Source organism: Sitophilus oryzae, unplaced genomic scaffold (assembly GCF_002938485.1).
Source record: "Sitophilus oryzae breed Bouriz unplaced genomic scaffold, Soryzae_2.0 scaffold_1297_pilon_pilon, whole genome shotgun sequence".
Lineage (NCBI taxonomy): Eukaryota > Metazoa > Arthropoda > Insecta > Coleoptera > Curculionidae > Sitophilus > Sitophilus oryzae.
The window spans coordinates 3,883,745-3,906,175 of record NW_022145945.1 but is presented as its reverse complement, the minus strand read 5'-3'; the positions used below and the strand labels follow the sequence as shown (position 1 = coordinate 3,906,175).

Below are 22,431 nucleotides of genomic sequence, written 5' to 3'. Positions count from 1 at the left end.
TGCTGTCTTGTACACTTTGCATTAAAAGAGGTGCTAAAAAGAACAATGTTCGACTGCATGGTCTGCTAAAAAATTTTAAGCTTAAAGTATCACAACATAATTCAGTTGAACTTCGTAATACAATAGTAAAGTGTCAAAACGAATGACTATGTCAGGAAATAAAGAAATAAACGTGGCAACTTGACATTTTTTACAGCAGAGCTACCACCTGAATCCCCAGCGGGAAATTTAAATTCCAGTTAGTCAGCTCGGCGCCGAATATGTTCATGGTTGGCAACAATGAATTTAAAAATCGCGCCCTCGATTACATAACTAAAAGCAATTGGTATCGCTTGTATCTTATATAATACTCCAAATTCTACTGGTTTATCTGCTTAATGCAATTTCATTTCTACCTGTTTTATTATAGATTATGGTCTTTCGCATGTAGGATCGGTGAACCGTGCATTTCTTTGTGTCTTTGTCTATTAACTGGTTATGATGTTGGTAAACTATCTTTATCTTTGTCTTATACGTTAAAATACAGACTACGGATTTATAATCGGACTGGCATATGATCTAGGTTCTCAATATGTGATCTGAGGTAGTATACAGTGGTGATCCACTGTATTCAGTGGTGATCCACTGTATACAGTGATGATTTACTGTTACCTAAAGCTTCATTTCAAGTTGTCTTTTTTTTGTTTCATTTTTTTTAATGATATACATATACCAAAAAGAATTTGCACTGTTTTTATTAACGAATTTGTGATAAATGTAATTTGAATTAGCGATGGGAAAATCGGTTCGACATGAACCGCATTAAAATAGCGACCGTTCCAGAAAACTACCGCGATTTTGGAACCGAGGTTCCAACTTCCAAAGTGTTGCTTTCTTTTATCGGCCACTCATTTTCCAAATATCGAGTTTATAATTGTGTATAGCCAATCTATCTAATTTTTAGAAAAACGATGACATTCCTTGTATTTTTTTTCTTTATCAATTTTCGTTTAAATAAAATAAACAGCTCATATTTATGTGTATTGCAATATAATATATTTAATGTTAAAATCAAGAACAAAGTCCAAACCACTGTCAAAAAAAAGTGTTTATTGGTCTAACCTAACCTTAAAAATAGATATAAACAATAAAACTTACATAAATGTATAAAAGCAAATAAAATATTTTTATTTTATTTGCTTTCGCGTTTCATCTTTCAAACAACACTATTTTATACCATGCCTAGTACATACCAAAAATCGCTATTTCGAAAGTAACGTAGCGACGGGAGCACCAACGCCAATAGTAACCGACCAAATCGCGACAGGCAAAACCGAAACCCTAGAAGCGCTCTAGCGACTGCTGGGAGTACGTGGCCGCCGAGGTCGAGGGTCGATAATCAGTTACAGCAGTTACTTCTGTTCGCGACAGGGAACTAAAAATCTAGGAGCGCGACGGCTGGAGCGAATTAGGTCGCCGCCGAGGTCGAGTGTCGATGCTCAATTACAGCAGTTACTTCCAAATTGAGACAGGCAAAACCGAAACCCTAGAAGCGCTCCAGCGACTGCTGGGAGTACGTGGCCGCCGAGGTCGAGGGTCGATAATCAGTTACAGCAGTTACTTCTGTTCGCGACAGGGACCTACAACTCTAGGAACGCGACGGCTGGAGCGAACACGTCCCGATCGAGATCGCGCGGCGCTACGGACATACCAGTTCCAGATACTACTGTTGGCGACCGACGAAATCGCGACGGCTGGAGTCGCTGGAATCGCGACACGTCGCTATGCGGTGACTACGGTTCGAGCTAACTTCAAGTGCGATTATAAATAATTTATAATTTTGCCGTAATTATGATCGTCGTTCTTCGGTAACAGGTTCCTGATTCGTTGTGGAGCGCGACACGACGTTACAAAAAATAGCGCTCCAAAAACGCGTTACTCAAATACCCACACATGACTAATTTGAATCATCATTAACAGTAACAAAATGTGTGCAAAAAATATTAAGCTTTAAATTGTTAACTGAAGAAGCTTTTTCAGAATAGTAATGGGTCACTCTTTATATCACCTAGATCAGTCATATGGAAAGCAGTCTTAAAAGTCTGAGTGTCTTATTATCAATTAAAAAAGTGTTAGGTGTTGAGTAATATAATTTTGTTTAAATTTTCAGGCTTTTATTATTATTTCCCTCAAACCATCGATCCTATTTTTGCGTAATCTAACCCAAAATCAAATATGTTTGTTACTTATTTAAATTATTTTTTTTACTTTTTGTTTGTAGGTGCGTAATCTTTTATTTATTAGACTATAATATACTCTGGTGTATTGTTGTATTACGTAGAATTTAATTTCTTTATTTGTTGGTTTCTACTAGATAATTTGTTTAACAAATCGTGTTGGCATGTGCTTTTAATGGTGAGTTATATTATTGTATTTCTAAACACTTTTATTTAAGAGTGTGTGTTTATGCAATTTAAGCCTGAAAATTATAACAAATATTATATTATCCACTAATATCTAGTAGGAACCATGTATCTGCAGGATTTTTTCGGAAACTTTTTTGTAAACTATTTTAGGGGATGCATTTTAATGATCATCGAGGGGCAAACCGCTGCAAAAATGGTGTACAATAAATACCAATTTTGGGAAAAAAGTACTAAAAATACGAAATTATTTCCAAAAAAATACCAAATTAGTATTATTCTTTTTAGTATTTAAAGTATTTAAGATATTGGGCCTATGCATGTCAAACTACGATAATTAGGTCAGAAAAACATATAAGCTTAATTCGAGTTCCAAAAAAGTACGGTTCTAGGACGGTTTAAAACAATCGCACAGTCTAATTACGACAATCATCATGTCAAAGTTGCAAAAAATTATATTGTGCCAGTGTTTTGAACCGTTCTAGAACCGTAATTTTGGGAACTCGAATAAAGCTACTGTCACACGTTTAAAAAGTCATTTTAACGGTTCCATTAACATCGATACTTCGCACATCGCACAAGAAAATTAAGAAAAGGTCCATATTATGTTTCCATGATGCGAGTTCTTTAATTTCTTGACATTTTTTCGTATGACGCTATGTACCGTTTTTGTGTAAAAAACATTTTTATGCATTGAAAAATTGCAAGCTTGGCAATTAATATCGGGTAAAAATAACCTATTTTTCAAATAGGCCGGCAACCTAACCTCGAAGCACAAGTGATTATTCTTAAGTATGTATATTACGAGGTATATTTTATTGCTAAGTAGGTACTTTACCTTGGAAACTTTAAAATACTTCATATAAAATAGGTCAACACCAAAAATTTTAGAAATGATGCAATCAGGTTCCCAGCCGTCGCCACGTGCGTCTAATCCAGCGTTGCCAGATGTCCAACAAAATACCTGTTTAATACCAGTTTTAATACCAAATAAAACCAGTTTATTACCACATAATACCAGTTTATTACCAAATAATACCAGTTTATTACCAAATTAGTACCAAAAATACCAAATTAGTACCAGAAGTACCAAAAAAATACCGCCAGTGGTTTGCCCCTCGATGATCATAAAAGTCAGGAATCACTCTCCGAAATATACTTTATTTTTGAAACATTCTGTATAGGGTGTTTTATGTTCGAGGATGGCCATTGAGATCTTGGCAAGCATAAGAGATGCGAAAGATGTCAAATTACCGAAAAGTTGACCATTTTATGACTAATAAAATGCACGTGAAGTAGCATTTATTTAAAGTAAAATCAAATAAAATTAGGAAAAAAAAGTTTTATACAATATGTTCCGCATTTTACCCGCATGTCATTTGAAATATTCGAAATGGTAAAATCTTGAAAATAGCATTTTATCGGACGTAAAATTTAACTTCGTACCTCTTATAGTTTTCGAGATCTTAATGGCCACACTCCAATTTAGGACATTCTGTACACATTTCAAAAGCTGCAAACTTAAAATTAATTTATTCTTTCATCTGTTATTCCAGAGCGAATCAGAGTCCTGCTAGTAAGTTGAAAAAACGCAATTTGAAATTGCGGAGTATCACCAATTCCAACACGGGTGCCGAAGATAAAGGTGAAACGAAATTTATGGAAAATTACTTGCAGAACTTGTCGTTTGGGTATAACACCCTACTCTACGTGTTTCAATATCTTAAAGTTCAAGATCTTCTAAGAGCAGGTAGGTTTAAAAATTTTGCTTCATAAATAGTAATATTGTATAATAAATTAGTAGTTTCAATTAGTTGTAGAAGTTTGTTCACCTAATTTTAATGTAAGCATTCAGAACGTCATAATTAGTGGTAGTAATTTTCAATTAGTGGAAAAAGTTAACACACTTTTGACTTTTCCACTAATTATACTTCAAAATTTGCGAGGAATTTCATTTTGGCCTTTGATTATCACCCGTCAAGAAAAATTTTGGTTTTTGAAATCAAAAGTTTATTGTTTTATAAGCTAAATATTAAGCTTTCTCCATGGATACAACAGACTACCGCAAGCTGTTGCTAGGATATTTTATTAATTTTAATTGTGTTTTTTAGACATTGTGAAATAGGAATTGAATGAAGTGGAATAAATTAGTGGTTTCAAGTACACTTTATACTTTTTATTTTACGATCATTAACAATGTTTAAAAAACACAATTAAAATTAATAGGGTATCCTAGCAACAGCTTGCGTTAGTCAGTTGCGTTAGTCATAGAGAAAGCCTAATATTTAGCTTATAACACAATCAACTTGATTTCTAACCACGATTTTTCTTGACGGAAGATAATCAAAGACCAAAATGATATTTTTCGCAAATTTTGAAATATAATTAGTGGAAAAGTCAAAAGTTTGATAACTTTTTCTACTAATTGAAAATGTCTACCACTAATTTTGACGTTCTGAATGTTTACATTGAAATTAAAGGAACAAACTTCTACGCTAATTGACAGCACTAATTTATTCCACTAATTGCTAGGTTCCGAATGAAGCTTAACAAACAAAAAATTATAAAATACAGAAGGTCACTTATATAACTTTTTAAAGTTAAACTTTTGTTTTAAAAGGTTGAACGTTATGTCACGGCACAAAACAATCGGTACGACAACTCTGCTCAGATTCCATTGTTCAAAATTTCTATAAAATTTGACCTTGACGGCGCCATTAGCGTTTCCAAGTCAGGGCCGGATTAAAACGTATCAAAAAATTTCTCAGATAGTAAACTATTGATAGACAGGGTCGTATTAAAAAAACTGTAATTAACTGAAACTGAATTTTATTTACACAATACTTTTGTCCAAACAAATGAATCGTTAACCGCGCATACTCCTCGAAAATCGTGCATTTTTTTTTAAATTTCCCTGTATATTTTTCGCAAACTTTTTAGAACTGCCTGTTCACCGCAAATTTTCCGATGGTATAATTTCTTAATCTCTGAGGGTGCATCCATACTGTCCTAGAAACAGTGTAACGGCGTATCGGCATTACGACTTTGAATAGATTTCCAGTAATTCTATTGGCTGAAATTTTTGACAGATGAATTTGACAGACAAAATTTCTGACAGATGAATTTTTCAGCCAATAGAATTGCTGGAAATCGATTCAAGGTCGTTACGCCGATACGCCGATCCGCCTTTTCGAGGATAATGTGGATGCATCCTGATATTACCATAGTTATAGCTATGGTTACGGCAATAAAAGGCATACAAATACAGAAAACAACATTTTCAAAAAAAAACATTTTTTTTTCAATTTTCAAACTTAAATAACTCGGTTATTTTGGACTTATCTGAAAAATGGTAAGGAGAAAATATGTTTCTTTTATCGAGATCTGCCCGCCCTGAAAAAATTAGCCTGCCGATTGATTTATATGCCGTGGTTATGTCATATATTGTCGAACTCTGTCAATCACTTGACAACCGGATGAAAGAGATTGGTGATGTCATTACGGCATTTCATAAATTACTGCATATTCTTTTTAGTAATTATGAATGTAATTTGATTTGGGGTTATAATTTTATTGACAGACGTCGCTCAATGTCAGAATAATAATCTGTTGTTGCTGTCAAACAAAATTCGTTTTTTTTTATTGGAAAAATGCCTCGAAGATTTAACTAAAATGTACAAGAGCTCATTGCTAAGCTTATAAATTATATTTCTTGAGAAAGAGACGCCGCGCGCCGGTAGAACACTCTTGCCCGTGGACGCCGTATATGAAGTAGGTACAATGCAAAGGTGTAATATTCTTATGCAAAATACATATTGATAGCGTTTTTAAATAATATAGCGAGTTACTGATACTTTAGAAATATGAATTTCAACAGTCCAAAGGATTGGAACTAAAGAAAATAACTAAAGCGGAAATCGCTCAATCAAAAATATAGGAACGTACTTAAAATTTTCTAAACAATATGAACTGATCTCAGACACACCGAAAAACTCACATTTGGCAAATAATGATGACGTCACGTTGAACGACGGCTGAACAATAGGGTGTCCGTTATTTCCCAAGTTGATATTTTTTTTGATGCCGCCCTCTGAAGTTTTAGTTTTTGGTCTAAAAAAAATTATCCAACGTAAACAAGCTCTAAATTTTTAATTTAAACCGTGCCGGAATCATGATATAGTCTGTCCAACGAGAAGATCCTTGACAGCGATAGATCTGTCTGTCATTTTAATTTCAAAGTAGTTTATTTTATTTTACAAAGAAATAAGTTGGTACAACTGGAACGCATAGCAGGAAATATTTAAAATTTGATTGACAAAATGAAAAGTGATTACTTCAAAATATTGAGAAAAAAACTCTATAAAACTGAAAAAATGTAATCGAGTTATTTTATTTAATAAAAACGGTATGTGTTAATACAAAACAAACAAGAACAAGACACTACATACCAAAAAAATATAAAAAAGAACTATTATTTACTTTCAAGCTTTATGAAAATACCCGCATTTATGATTATATTTATCAATATAACTTATGTACAAATACAAATTTGTAATATTCCACAGGAATAAATAAAACAACATAGGTAAATAAAACAAACTATTTTATTAATAATAACACCTACCAAATTTTATACCTTAAAGGTTGACTAATTAACTTTAATCTTAATTTTTTTAAACCAATACCTTTTGACATTATTTTTCTGCAGTACTAAAATCCATTATTTACCTATCGTGTGATGTCGATATTTTACAGCTACTCCAGTTTTTAGTACGTGTTTAGTTTGATCCTTCTACCATATACGAGATGCACTTATCTACGACGAAATGGTATACAAACTTTATCGATGGCAACTTCATTGGTGTATAAGACTTTCTGCCTGGACAGCAAGTATTAACCATAAACTGTGCTCTGGGTCTACAGTTAATTTTCACTCGATTTTTCCTCCACTTAACTTCAAAAGACACAAAACACACGTAATAATACGAATCAAAATGCATCATCTTCCAAAACGCAGGGTATTTAACAAAAGTTGACACAAAATTATAACCTATAATTTGGCAAGACTTTGACAAGCGTCAAAAAATGACAAAAATCTAAAGGCGAGTTCATACGCATCGGCGTCCGTTTGTCATTCATCGTTCCGTCAAACCAATAAAATTGAAATACGATCTGTCATTTTTTAAATAAACCAATAAAACTGGTTAAAAACAACAAGACACGAAGTATGACGGATTTATATTTAAACCCATCCATAGATAACTTAAAAATTATTAGAAACTTTTTTTAGTAAAATAAATAGATTGGTATGGGACGTCATCTGCTTTTCTTCTGTCATCGTCTGTCGAAATCTTACCTGAGAAAAAAAACAGAGTATACCTTTCCCGTATAAATAACATGGGATTTTCTGACCTTTTGACTTTTTTTTTAGACCAAAAACTAAAACTTCAGAGGGCGACACCAAAAAAAATATCAACTTGGGAAATAAAGGACACCCTACTGAACAGTCTTTACATATTTATATTTTTATATTTCAGGTTGCGTTTGTACCATGTGGAGGGACATAGCAAGCCATCCGATTTTGTGGCGGACCGTGCGAATGAAGAACTCCCAAGTGCACAGTTTCGACGGCCTGGCCAATACCTTAAAGAAACACGGTACCACGCATTTGGATTTGCGAAAAATGCTGCTTCCCAGTAGCGGCGACGAGATCTGGCCGGAATTTTCAAAAGCAATCGCCAAAGTTGACACGCTCAGAAAAATCGAACTTTGCAGGTAAATAACAATTAGATAAAATTATTCTCGAGGAACCACACAAAACGCCTCCCAGGGTTGTTTTGTTTTAAACATTTTGTTTAAAAATAAGAACTTTAAACTTGCTTAATAGTGTTTAAAACGATGTTTTAACTGTATAAAACAGAGTAATCACTTTAGAGTCCAGGTGGCAGTGAATTTTTCTGTACTTATTTTCCTAGTCGGTGAATATGAAATAGTTTGTTTGGATAGTGACATAAAATGACAACTTGTGAGTCTGGCTAAAATTTCCGGAAGGATTCGATTACCGAACGAATTACGTCTTGTGATACTTTATTTGTTTATTTATTAACGAGTCGCTGTAATTGTCCCTATAGCTTGTAAATTTTTAAGTGCAAGTTAGGAACACTTGCACTTTTGGTAAAAATAAGCGAAATTGAGTTGGTGTTCGACAGTGGTCGCACTATTAGAACTCGAAGTCGATATCTCGAAATCCATTAGAAATAATAGATAGTACTTTTTTCAAAAACTTTCTTGATATTTCTGCTATATTTTCTTTGCAGACAGTATTTGAAAATCTTTATAAATAAAAAAGTTACACGATTGCTGAAAATTGCTATGCATTAAAAGTAAATGGATGGGATGTTTAAAATTTTTGAATGGAAAAAAACAAACCTATCGAATTTTTCTTATTTAAACATCGTGTAAAAGATCCGAACTTCAAAATAAAAAAAAGTTTCAATATCTAAAGTGGTTCTTGAGTTATCGCGTATTATGTGTTAAAAGTTGAGTTTTTAAATTATCGCGATTACTGACGTTTTCTCATTATACAAAAATGAGCAAAAAAGTCTTTTAAAAATAAGCGGTTTGCGATCGTCATTTTACTTTACTTGATAGCGAAAGGCGTACCGGAGAAATGTGGCAACACCGCATCAGCATACCGTCGCATTTCTCTCGACTTAATAATATCCCTATGCGATTTTCTTCCACACGTGTAAATACCGACCCAAAAGTAACAGTTGCCAGCACGGTATATGAAATTTCCTTAGAATAACATATTGAATAATTCTATCGGTTTTTGCTGACTGGGAAAGTAAGTCCGAAAATCTTCACTGCCTCCTGGACTAATACCCCCTACTCAAATCATTATTAAGTTTTCTAAAAATCGTTTCTTAAAAAACAGAATTTAAAACAACGGTTTTAAACAAGTTTTAAATATAATCCCGACTTTGTAGTTCAAAACCTTTAAAACAAGAACATGTTTATTTTCAATCCTGCTTATTTCAGATGTCCTGCAAGCGTGGTAGAAAACCTAGCGCTATCCAACCCACATTTAGAGGTTATAAACGCTGTTACGATAAAGTGCGAGAGCATGAACTTAGGTCCCCTAAAATCCTTAACCTGCATCAAAGAGCTACGATTAAAATCGACCTCCGGACTGAACATAACCTCAATAGATTCGTTAAAAGAGTTAAAATCCTTAAGGCATCTATCTTTGACGTCTGTCAACGATTTGCACAAGCTGAATTTGAACGTCATAGCCGAATTGAAGAATTTGGAGTCGCTGGACCTGGGCGAATGTACGGACTTCCCGAAAAATTTTGGAGTGGACATTTTGAGTCGTTTGGACAAGTTGGAGAAGCTGAGATTGGAGAAGGGACAGGGGAACTGTCACGTGTTCGAGATTTTGGAGGCGGCGAAGGGTATGAAGAAGCTTGAGCAGCTGGAACTGGTGAATTTTGACGTAAAGTCCGGGTTTGATAAAGCTTTGGGGGCCTGTATCAATATTAAGAAGTTGATGATTATTCCGACGTATATATCGCAGAGTGCCACGACGAATAATATGGTACTGTCTGGCGTCTTGAGATTGCAAGGTAAGGTTCAATTTTTATTATACAGGGTGCTTATTTGATTTTAATGTGATGATTACTATTAAGTAAATATTTTATTATTACTGTTTTCAATATTGTTATGTTTATATGCAAAAATGTGTTTTTGATATGACATAATATAAAATATGTTAACGACTCGTTCATTATTAATTCTAAGTATATATTATCACTTACTTGTATTAGTTGACGTTACACAAACATTTATAAGCCACTACTAATATAAATCTAATTGCATTATTGATAAATAGTAATGTACAGTAGATTATCTTATCTTTTTATTAATACTATTTTTTATAAATATAAAAATACATAGATATTTAGTAGTAGATGCATATATTATCAAGTATTTTAGTTTCGTTGATTTTATTAAATTGGAATTGATATTGACAAAGCGATAAAAAAATATATAGGGTGAGTCTTTAAAATTATAAAAAAGTAAAACATACTTTTTAGTTAAAAATCAGTCAATCATTCTTTAGCAAAAAAATGCCTTGCAGTGTCATAGATGAACTCCATTGCAATTAAATTTTCAGCTTTAGTTAAATTTTCGCCACATAGATTTGGTTATAATACGTAGGCAGAAAAATGAGCAGGTCATAAACATTTACTTGCCCGTTTTTCCATTATTGCACACATTTTATTGTTTTCCGACTTAGCAACGGATGAATCTGATACTTTGATACATAATATAGAGCTTATTTCAAAAAAGCAGTTAAAACCTTTTGAGATTGTTGGGCCGTTAGCTTCAAAAATAGTTATCCACTTAGAGATTGGCTTAAACAAGTCATAAGTTGCTTGTATTTGTAGCCAAAATTCGTGTCAAAGCAGAAGGCTTACTGTGTTTGGTGAGACAAGAACATCAGAAATATCTGGGCTATATACAGGGTGGTCTGAACTATATTCTGAAAACTTCCGCAGCATATTCTGCAGATAAAATTAAGTAAAAAAATCGTATAAATGTATGTCCTAAAATACTTAGTTTCGGAGATACAGGGTGCAGAAGTTTCATTTTTATCTCGATTTTTTTCAAATAATTTCTGAAGTGACGTCAATATTTGGATGGAAATTTCACACCTGTAATTTTTTTGAGAGTCTGGTTTATATTTGTTTACATGATAATTTTGATACATTTCAATTACAAATTTGAGATGAAAGTTTGTAAACTGCTTCCACACGCTTGACTTCGATTTCCTATTATTCGGGGGTGTCAACTGCTTAATCTTCTGGCGAATATTTTCTTTGCTTTCATGACCGAAGTGAAACATTTTTTTAAGCCGTGCCGCTTGACAGTTTCAAAACTGAAATAGTTTTTAGGTTTGAGTGTCACTTAGTTGTCATAGTAACTAAATAATCATTTCGGCCAAAAATCGAAAAATACATTTTAATTATTTGATTATTTTCAAACACAATTTGGTGTGAAATTTTCTTACCGAATACCACACGAGGTCAAATTAAATCCGGACATTTTTTCTCGCTCATGAATATTTATATAGATTAGATAAATTATCCTTCATCTTCGACTCGGGATAATTTTCAAAATATTCATGAGCTCGAAAAAATTTCCGGAAATAATTTGACCTCTAGTGGTATTACTAATGAAAATTGATGTCTGGGAGGCATGAGAAATTTGATTTTGACGTCAACGTGACCCCTACTTATAGAGAGCGCCGCCTATATATTTTTTAACTGGTTTGGAGAGTAATAACTTTTAGTTTGTACCTGTATATAACTACTGAGTAAAAATGCATCCATTTACGACGTTTTTTTACCAAAAAACATCTCTTGTTAAAAATCGATACGGGTAATGGTTCTCGAGATATTTGGAATCGAAATTATCAATACCTGTCATCATTGACATAAATTAAACATGTTGACTAAATAATTATTAGACTGAAATCATAAATTTTAAATGTTTCTGTGTCAAAAGTTCAACAGAAACTGTTTTATCAACATTTTTTTGCAGAAAAATTTATGATTAAAAAAAAATAAAAGAAAATCCCAAATTTATTATTTCAGTCAAACAACTATCTAAAGTACGTCTGCTGGATCTGTGTCTATGAAAGGAATGCGGCCAAAAAACATTTAAAAAAATAGCAATATATTTTATACGTGGATTGACGAGTACGTCACAGCAAATCGCTCCGCCTCATTTTATTGGCTACTTGCAAATTTGTCGAATTTTTATTGATTGGACGCGTCGTCTAATTTTTTACGAAAAACATCGAGAGAGTTTCCCCTCTCACGGATACCCCGTAGCTACAGAACGGACAGGCGTAGTGTACTAAACGTGTATATTTTTTGTCAATAATGGCATGTATTGATTATTTCCGTTCTAAATATCTTCAGAACGGTTGCTCGTCGCGACTTTTGTCAAGAGACATTTTTTACATAAAAAGTCACGGAAATGTACTTTTTTTCACTCAGTAGTTTTATACAGGTACGGACGAAAAGTAATTACTCTTTAAAACAGTTAAACACATGTAGGTGGCGTCCCTTACAATTTGGAGTCATATTGATATCAAAATCAAATTTCTCATGTCAAAAAACTCGCAGACATCAATTTTCATCCAAATATTGACGTTACATCTACACCCTGTATCTCCGAAACTAAGCATTTTAGGACATACATTTATACAAACTTTTTTGCTTACTTTTATCTGCAGAATATGCTGCCGAAGTTTCCGGTATACAGTTCGGACTACCCTGTATAACTGCTTTCTTGTCCCAAAAAGCTTTTGGGACAAGAAACAAAGCAGCATCATCTTGCTTGCTCACAAAAAAAAGTAAAAGAGTAGACCGGGAAAATATCAATATTTCCAATGTTACAGATTTGCGGTAATATTACGTAATATTACTAAAATTACCGGTAATATTACCGCGGTAATATTATCATTTACATCACTAGTTAAGTTAAACAGTCAAATCATCGAAGAGACTAAAGCGAGGGGTAACTTTCAGCAAACTCTAATTTTTATACCTGTTAATTCTAGAAGTAGTAATTTTTGCGAGTGTTATTTTTAACTAAACAACTTGATTCCATTATGAATGTTTTTTTTGCAGGAAGCTTGACCCATTTCGTGTGGGGAGTGACCCTGGAGCTGCTCCGCGTCACCGAGCTCTTCGTCGACCAGTGCGAAGAGCCCAAAGACAAGAAGGACAAGAAACCGGCCGGCAACGGCGACAGCATTCCCGTTCTCAAACCCGTACCTGACCTATCGCACGGCGACGTCATCCAGGCGGCCAGCAATCCCCCACAAGTGGAGATCCTACCGCTGCCTAACCTACAAAAGTTGCTGTTGAACAGCCTGCCGACGACCAGAGTTAAGATTCTAAAGATACCGTTCCACGCGACGTGGCGACAAACCCTTACGGATTCTGTATAATTTTATTTGCTGTTTTTTTTTATTATTTTTACAAAAAATGTAAAATATTTGCTACAAAGTAGGGAAGAACGAGAGAAACAGAAGACGTGTAATAAGATGATGAATCGTGTGACATTTTTTTTATGTAAAAATATACTTTATTTACTCGCGATGAGTTGAAGTGACTGTTATTTTGGTAGCATAGAATATGCGGGGACATGAGAAAAGAGCAAAATAAAACACTAATTCACCACAATACCCCAAAACAGTTTTATTTTTCCAGTGGATGATGCTAACATGGTTAGCGAAACGCGCGTTCAGTGCAAGAACATAGATAAGATACTATAATATAAAATAGATAGGAAACTCGATACATTTCGTCCGGACCGAGCGGTGGCGCCAGCTCGTGGGTCTAGTAACGAAATAAAACATAAATTTAAAATGGATGGTTTCTATTTTTTTCAGATTTTTCCATTTATTCAAGTAAATTGATTCAAGAAAGAACCAATTTACTCGAATAAATGGATTTAAGTTTAAACGACAAAGGGGATATAACAAAAACACAAAAAAAAACTATAAGAAACCATCTTTATTGAACTGAATATAATAACAAAAACAATACAAAAGGTTATAATAAAAAAACTATCTAGATCTATAACAATTAGGGTAACCTATTTTACAATTAATTAACAATCTCAAAGGAAGGGAAACTATCCGGTTGTCGGTTTATACTACCGTATGATCGAAAAAAATGGCGTCCAGTTGGCTGGGAAATGACGATCGATGACATTTCCCATATAAATTTACATATAAAATGACAGCGATCTTCATTTCCCAGCCAACTGGACGCCGTTTTTTCTCGATCATACGGTATGTGTCTCGATACACGTGTTAATACTTACTATTTGATCCTTCGGAAACATATGCATTTGGGCATCTTTTTGGTAATTCTTACAGCCAGTAACACAACACTTAAAAAACATTGTCTACGGTTAAAAATTTTTGAAAAAAACACAAGAACAGAGCGGTATACAAATCAAAAACAAATTTAAAACACGATCTACGGATAACGAGCAGAATAAAATATTAATTGAGAACTGTTTACATTTGTCGGTAAAAACCAGGTAAAAATTTAAATTTTGTAAAATTTTGTTGCTGATTGCGCCCCCCTCGTGCTTATAGTAATGGACTATCGGCTACAACCTGTCACTTCCATAAGAGTTTCCTAGGCATGGTGCAAGAATAAGAGCGTTTTGGTGTATTGTGTTGAATTGGTGTTTTATTTTGCTATTGTAACACCAAAGGTTCCAACCCCTCAACTCGAATGAGAAAAGTGAATGTGGTTTAAGAATCGTTCAACAGTTATAATGTGGCATGATCTTATTTTTTTTCTCAATACTGATTTGAACTTAAAACTTTCTTATACCGTTTATACTTTTGATTTTTTTGTACATTTTGAACAAGACTTCACAAGATCACATGCCACCAAATGTTATTATACATATAATAGAATGCAATATATTTATTTAATGCTCTAATCTATATTTACACCTTCTTTACGTACAACTATAACTTTATGGATTATAAAGAAATAGTAACATAACCTAAGATTTTCCCTATGGTACGACAGGTGGTATTACACAAAAGTAAGGTTAGTATGTTGTGTCTGTCATCAAATCAAATTTTGGTTTCATAATTTTCATGTTCTAGATACCTTCATTAATTTTTTGTCAAGTTTTGTAAAATATTCATAAATAAATAAAACTTCTAACCTTATTTTTTATGTTAGAAAATTAAATACTTCTGAAAAAAATAATAAAATCGCATAAAATATTGTTTTTAGCTGTCATACTTAAATGAAATTTCCCTAAATGTTGGTTAATACAAGTTTATTGGAAAATGTCATTTTGTTACCTTCTTGACTTGTGTTATATAGAATATGATATGTTATTTTTTATTTTATCAGAAACCAAAAAATTTCTTATGAAAATACTGTATGATCGAACGAAAACGTCTTAGTAGGTGGTAGAAGTAACATTTCAATTCTTTCAATCTTTGCTATGGCAAGTTCTTGAGCGACAAATGAAATGGGGTTTAGAGTTCTTCTTAGAACTATTAGGATAAAAAAATACCAAGGAAGAAATAACTTTGGGCGCAAAAAACGCCGTCAAGTTGGCTTGGATATGGCACTTCTCATATAATTTTACATACCTACAATATGACAGTGATCATATTCAACATAAAAGGTCCGCCATTGAAAAACCGAAACCGGAAATAATTGAAACTGTTATGTCAATTTGTCAATCGGAAAATTACTTCTTCGGACGACTACCATGGCTCATCGAGTTTCTCCGATTTAATTATTATTAACCAAATCCAAAATAACAGCGTTATTTTACTTTGAAAATTAAAATAAAATGATTTTTTGCTTAAATTTTGAGAACATCTGGATCTTTTCTGAGTTTTCTTTCTTTTATTACCATATTATCAAGATATTTTGTTTTAGCTAAAAATTAAAAAATTCCAAATTTTCAAAAAAAAATTGGGAAAAAAATTTCATAGGCGTGTTTCTGGGGTCGAAGTATAATATTATAGTATAAGAGCTATAGCAACGGTTTCGAGAAAGTATTTTAAGAAAGCTGGCTCTTTAATATATCTTCTATCTATGCTCTCTGGAACACCGTGCGAGTCGTCTGGCTGCCGATAGACGTTGCGTTCACTACTGCCCATTACTTTTTTTTAATTTTATTTTCGTTTATATTCTGATAGTAAAGTATTAAATAATTGTTTTTTTTAATCACCAGAATTATTTAATACTTTACTATCAGAATATAAATGAAAATAAAATAAAAAAAAACCCGAGCCGGTATTGAACTCGGGATTTCTCGTTTTATAGGCGGAATGTTTTCGCGCCGCGCTATTAAGACTTGTTCGATTTATATTCAATACTAGAATTTAAAGAACTAAATAAAAATATCGGAACTTCTTTCAATGCGCAGTAGTGAACGCAATGTCCATGGGCAGCCAGACGGCCTGACCGATGTTCCAGAGAGCATAATAAAAGATATATCAGCTTTCTTAAAATACTTGTTTTCCAGACGTTGCTAGCTCTCGTTCTAATACTACTCTTAAAAATATTTGCACTTATTGAAGGCTCACCCTGTATATAACTACAAGTTTTTATTATTTCTTATGTTTAAGACAGGGAACAATAATTTCCCGCTGTTCAATTAATTATTTTTGAAGTTTCTACCTAAGAGGTTTTTTTCGCGATTTTTTTTTGTTGAAAATTTGGATTTTTTTTAGTTTTTAGTTGAAAAAACATAATTTCTTGATAATCTGGCAACATAGGTAGTAAATTAAATTTACAAGAAAAAAAAACAGAAAAGATCCAGTGATTCTCAAAATTTAAGTAAAAAATATATATTTTTTTCTAAATTTTCAAAGTTATAAAAAAATAAAAGTAAATAATTCGGTGATTTTGGACTTATTTGAAAAACGGTAAAGGGAAAATATGTTTCTTTTATCGAGATCTACCAGCCCTGAAAATATTTGCACGTATTTATGACTCACCCTGTATAGTAAACAGAAAATAATTAAGAATGGATATAGAAAACAAAATGGCTACAGTGATATCTGAATTTGAAAAAGTCATTGCCATTTTGCATGTAAAATTATCGCTATCATTTTATACTTGAAATTATATGGGGAATATCATTGTTCGTCATTTCCAAGCCAGCTACACGCCGTTTTTTTTTTCGATCATACGGTATTTGACTTATTTCTTTGGAGGATTGTGTCTGACAGGTGAGGACCTTCATTACACTTGTTAGGAACTTCATTATGTCTCGACTAAAACGTAATTTCTCTGCTTACTACGACATCGATTTTATTCGATTATACGTTTTACCTTAATTATATATATTATATAAAAAATACTACATACCTTATTACCTATATTTCTTCCCGTTGTTAAGTCTTTACAGGCTTTTAAATGAGACGCTCTATATATTGCACTGTAGATTCTCTGGATGTAACTAGATTTTCGATATGACTAATTAATAGATTAATGTTTGTAGAGCATAGAATATCCCTAATACTAAGAGAAAAAATAGTGTTACGGCGCAAAGTAGCCGTAAAATTTACATTTTTATTCTGTATATAATGTAGTTAGTTCCCTTTATTTTCTAAATATTTTCTCCTTGCCGGTGTTTAGAGACGACCGTTTACAAATTTTAGTTTGTTTTGTTCTTTTTATTTTGATGTACCAAATGAAAGATTTCAATAAATATTTTTTAAGAAGTACATTATTACTCGCTTTTTATTGATTTTCGTGTGGAAATTTGCCTGACTAGGGTTTTATAGAAAGAAAATAAAAAAATAGTGGTATTTAATATTGACTATACCGAACTACCATCTAATCGAAAAAAAACGGCGTCAGCGATGGCTATGAAATGGAGATCGCTGTCATTTTATATGTAAATTTATATGGGAAATGTCATTGATCGTCATTTCTCAGCCAACTGGACTCCGTTTTTTTTCGATCATACGTTACATTAATACATTTGTTTCATAGATTCATCGTATGATCGAAAAAAAAACGGCGTCTAGTTGGCTTGGAAATGAAGATCGATGACATTTCCCATATAATATCAAGGATACTATCTGTGATACTATAGAGATAGTGACAGTTATTTTTGCGTTTGACGGACAAGCGCACAGTGCGGCGGAAGATAAATCTAGCGGGACAAAACCATTTGGTTAGAAATAAGTCAAAAATGTGTACTGAAAAGAATAAATAGTAGACATTCCAATTGATATAAAAATGCATGAATTATTTTTTGGTCGTATATATTCTTTGTATTTCGATACATTTTTATCAACCAACCATATATAAACTCCTGAGATTTTGTCCCGCTAGAATAACCATCCGCCGCACTGTGAAGCGCTGGTCCTTGCGTGACGTAAGTGACGTAAGCATCCAGGGTGACTACGATAGCGGCGATTTGACGCGATCGAACAGTCCTTTAGAATATATACAGTCCTTGATATAATATAACGTAAAATGACAGTAGATTCATTTCATAACCATCGCTGACGCTTTTTGCCTCCATAGCTCATCGGTAGCTGATCTCGGCGCGCAGCGTGGCGCCCAGTTTAAGTCTGTGTTTAATTGGTTGCCTACTATATCATATACTTTTAACATGTCAGTATATTTTATTCCAGATTAAAAATTGATTTAATGAGAATTAATTAATTAATTGTTATAAATATAACATATAAAAGTACTGTAAAGATGGTCCTCTGTAAGATATTATTCTTTGAATTGGCAATTGATGAAAACTTTTGCTCAGGCAATCCCTATATATGTCCTATGTGTGATATATCAAAAAATAACTTAAAAATTTGTCAAAAATAACAAAATATCTATATCTTTGTGGCAAATAGATCTCTTTAAAAAAACTCTATGGGTATTTGCGAGGGGTGTCTCACTACTGGAATTACATGTAGGTACATTTTCTTGGCAGTCGCTGGCAGTCATAGGCAGTATTCTTCGCAGTCATTGGCAGTCCCTTGTTTGTAAAATGATATTTTGGCAGTACATGTACATTTTTTACCCAAGTGAGACACCCCTCGGGTATTTGCCACTTGCGTTATTAGAAAATCTACAAAATAAAATAGTTATTTTTTTGTTAACACTGCTGCGTTTAATCCAACGAAGACCAACTTGTCATCAGTGATTTATTAACAAGGAAAATATTAACAAGTAAAAATTAAAAACAAATAAAAAATAAATTGTGTGGGCATTTAAAGTGAAACTTCTTACTAACAGCTATTAAATAAATTGATGGATTTGAAGGACGCATGTTTGAAGAAGTAATGAATTAAAAAAATCTTATTTTTTTACGCGTAAAAAATATTTTTTTGAAATGTAACAAATAGTTTTTACGCAGAAAAAATAGTTTTTTTACACGGAAAATAGTTTTTTAAAGGTAACAAATAGTTTTATACGTGTATAAAACATGTCGTGTGACTACGTCATTTCTAAGTCGTATGGTGTGTCTCGCTAGCTCGTGTGAGACGGCTTTGAATTTTTACTCCCAGCGCGCGTTTTACCACTTTATGTCGCGCGTGTCGTCTCGCTGGCTCGTGTGTCACGGCCTTGAATTTTTACTCCCATCGCGCGTAAAGAAGTTCTTTTCAGAAGAATTTTTCACTTCAAAAAAAATCAGACATGCTCTCAGGATTAAGCTTTTGGGGAGGACTATAACAAGTATAGAAAGATTAGAATTATTTTGGTAAAAAATATGTAATTATAATTTAATACGTAATAATAAAATTATATAAGGATTCTTGCCACTTAACTGCTTATATAGAAATTTACTTCTACGCTGGGTTTGTCCTGCTTTCACTACCTACTATCTACCTGTTTTCACTACCTACTATCTACTATCTCTGCGCTGTGGTTGTCATTTTGTGGATCTGCCCAAGCTCATCTGATGATGGAGTAGGGCTCCGAAACCGGTAGTGAGAGCAGGTTGATCCACATTATGACAAATACAGCGTAGAATTAAATTTCTATATAAGCAGTTAAGTGGCAAGAATCCTTATATAATTTTATTATATACCTATACTGCAAGAAATTTGTTTTCTATTTTATAATTTGGCTTGCTTGATAAAAAGCCTTTTACCATCCTTTTACTATCGATAGTTGCGCCCCGGTGGTACGAAAGTACTACCATTGCACGCAGGCCGCTATCTCCCGTTCGGGACTTAATATCTAACCGACACTTTCCGACAAGTCGGAATTAACTATCTCTGCGCTGTGGTTGTCATTTTGTGGATCTGCCCAAGCTCACCTGATGATGGAGTAGGGCTCCGAAACCGGTAGTGAGAGCAGGTTGATCCACGTTATAACAAACACAGCGTAGAATTAAATTTCTATATAAGCAGTTAAGTGGCAAGAATCCTTATATAATTTTATTATATACCTATACTGCAAGAAATTTGTTTTCTATTAATACGTAATGTTAATATATACAATAAACTAATGAATTATTATTAATAAACAAATATTTTGAATAAAACCAAATTATAGGCATATATCAGTGACTGCAAAAACGATTGTTTTCACAGAAAAATGCGAATAAATAATGTTTTATGGTATAAATTAATGCATTGGCTATTATCCAACGATTATAACAGCTATAAAAGTATAACTGAGGTAAAAAATCTGTCATAAATTATTTTATTTATATTATGATTTATTATGATCCTTTTACTGCACTTTATTTTGATAAAAATAATAATTCATTTTGTAACCTTGACTTTGTGAGGTAGATTTATTATCAGTTCAATCAAAAATAATGAATTAAATATGGGGGATATTTTTTATTCTTAATACTAAGAGGATATTTATTATTATCACAATTATTATTTATTATAATGGTTATATATGAAAATATAGTATATACCGGGTGCGTCCAAAAGTGGTTCATTTCTATAACTTTTTTATTTTTTCAGACAAAAAAACGAGATTTGGTACGTTAGTATATTACATAAATTAGCATTGATTGACGTATTCAATTCTTTTCGGTCACTTCCTCTTTCACCGGAAATTACTACAACTTTTTATTTTTAAATGACACTCTCGGTATTTTTTTTAAATTTATTGCTCTGAATAGAATGACATATCATATGTCAACTTTTGACATATTTGCTTAAAAACCATCGTATTTTAAATTTCAATCTAGAATGCCACGGCGATGTGTTATAAAAACACTAAATTTTAATCAAGACGCTTGGGAAAATAGATTTGATCGTCTGATCGTCTAATGTTTCTAATGTCTTGTCCTGGCCGGTTAAGAGATGCAGAAGTTATATTTTTGAAGTGAAACTTCTTTACGCGCTATGGGAGTCAAAATTGAAGGCCGTGAAGTGGTAACATTGAATTTTTGATGAACCATTATTTAAATCGTATATCCAAATAATTAGGACTTATTTCCAATAAAACTCCTATCCTAAATGACTAAATCTTGCGGGTTGCGGGATACCGATAACATTGACAATTTTACAACGCGTGTCATTTTTCCACATCCGTCACCAATATATTCCTATATTCCGCTAAAAAGTCGCTCGCTTCAGATCAAAAGGGTGTTTTTCAAAGAAAAGTATTAATTTTTGTCATTTTTTTAACGCTTGCGCATAAAAGAAAAGCACTTTTACGCTTAAGCACAAAAGTACAAAAATATATTATTTAATGTAAAATTCAACGAGTGTACAGGGTGGTCGAAATTGGTCTGTTTTAACAGAGAAAACCTATTTCCTGACTAGATAGAGCAAAACCGATATAGATGTCATGGGCTCGATTTCTGAGACACGTCTAATGGCGTAAACCGCCTGTTGATATTTTCACTGCTGACTGAGATACGGGGTCTTTTTTAATTTTTTACCATTTGGAAAATTGCCCATAACTTTTGTATTTCGCGGAATAATAAAATTCTGTAAAAACGTTCTTAAGGCACTTTTTTAGACACAATACAGTGGCGTAGTCAGTTTTTTTCTATACTAGCTTTTTTGTCAGAAATAATAAAAAATATAATTTTTTAAATGGAAATCATAGTTGGCTATGAGCTTAAGAAAATGCTGGCGTTTAACCCTTTCCAACAATATAAAGTTATGTGTATTTATTTCTAAAAATGATAGAAATATTACGTTTTTTATCTTTGTGTCGAAGCGGGCCTTGATTTTGAGTTGACCTATAGTTGGTTAATTATTTTTTATCACAATTTAATATTCTATATTATTATTTATCTGCACAATTAAAGACTTTTGGAAAGGTAAATCAACATTCTATATTAGTATTACTATTTATAATTAAAACGCCAGTATTACAACTGCACTATTAAATGAAGAATTTAGGGAGAATTGGACCAAACCAAACCAAACCCCATATCTTGGTCCCCATATCTAGGCCTGCTAGGTCCTGTAATTTACCTCCTTGCCACTTTTTTATGGGGG

General features: G+C 32.9%; 1 protein-coding gene across 1 annotated transcript in view; it reads left to right on the top strand.

Annotated features, from left to right (window-relative positions):
- The window catches only part of LOC115874592, a 32,539-nt gene extending 17,046 nt beyond the window's left edge, over window positions 1–15,493 (top strand). The window contains exons 7-10 of the mRNA XM_030889790.1: window positions 3,959–4,152; window positions 7,940–8,177; window positions 9,444–10,030; window positions 13,109–15,493. Coding sequence (XP_030745650.1) covers window positions 3,959–4,152; window positions 7,940–8,177; window positions 9,444–10,030; window positions 13,109–13,431 — 1,342 coding nt within the window. The 3' untranslated portion in view covers window positions 13,432–15,493. The remainder of the gene's footprint in view (window positions 1–3,958; window positions 4,153–7,939; window positions 8,178–9,443; window positions 10,031–13,108) is intronic.
- The last annotated feature ends 6,938 nt before the right edge of the window (window positions 15,494–22,431 follow it).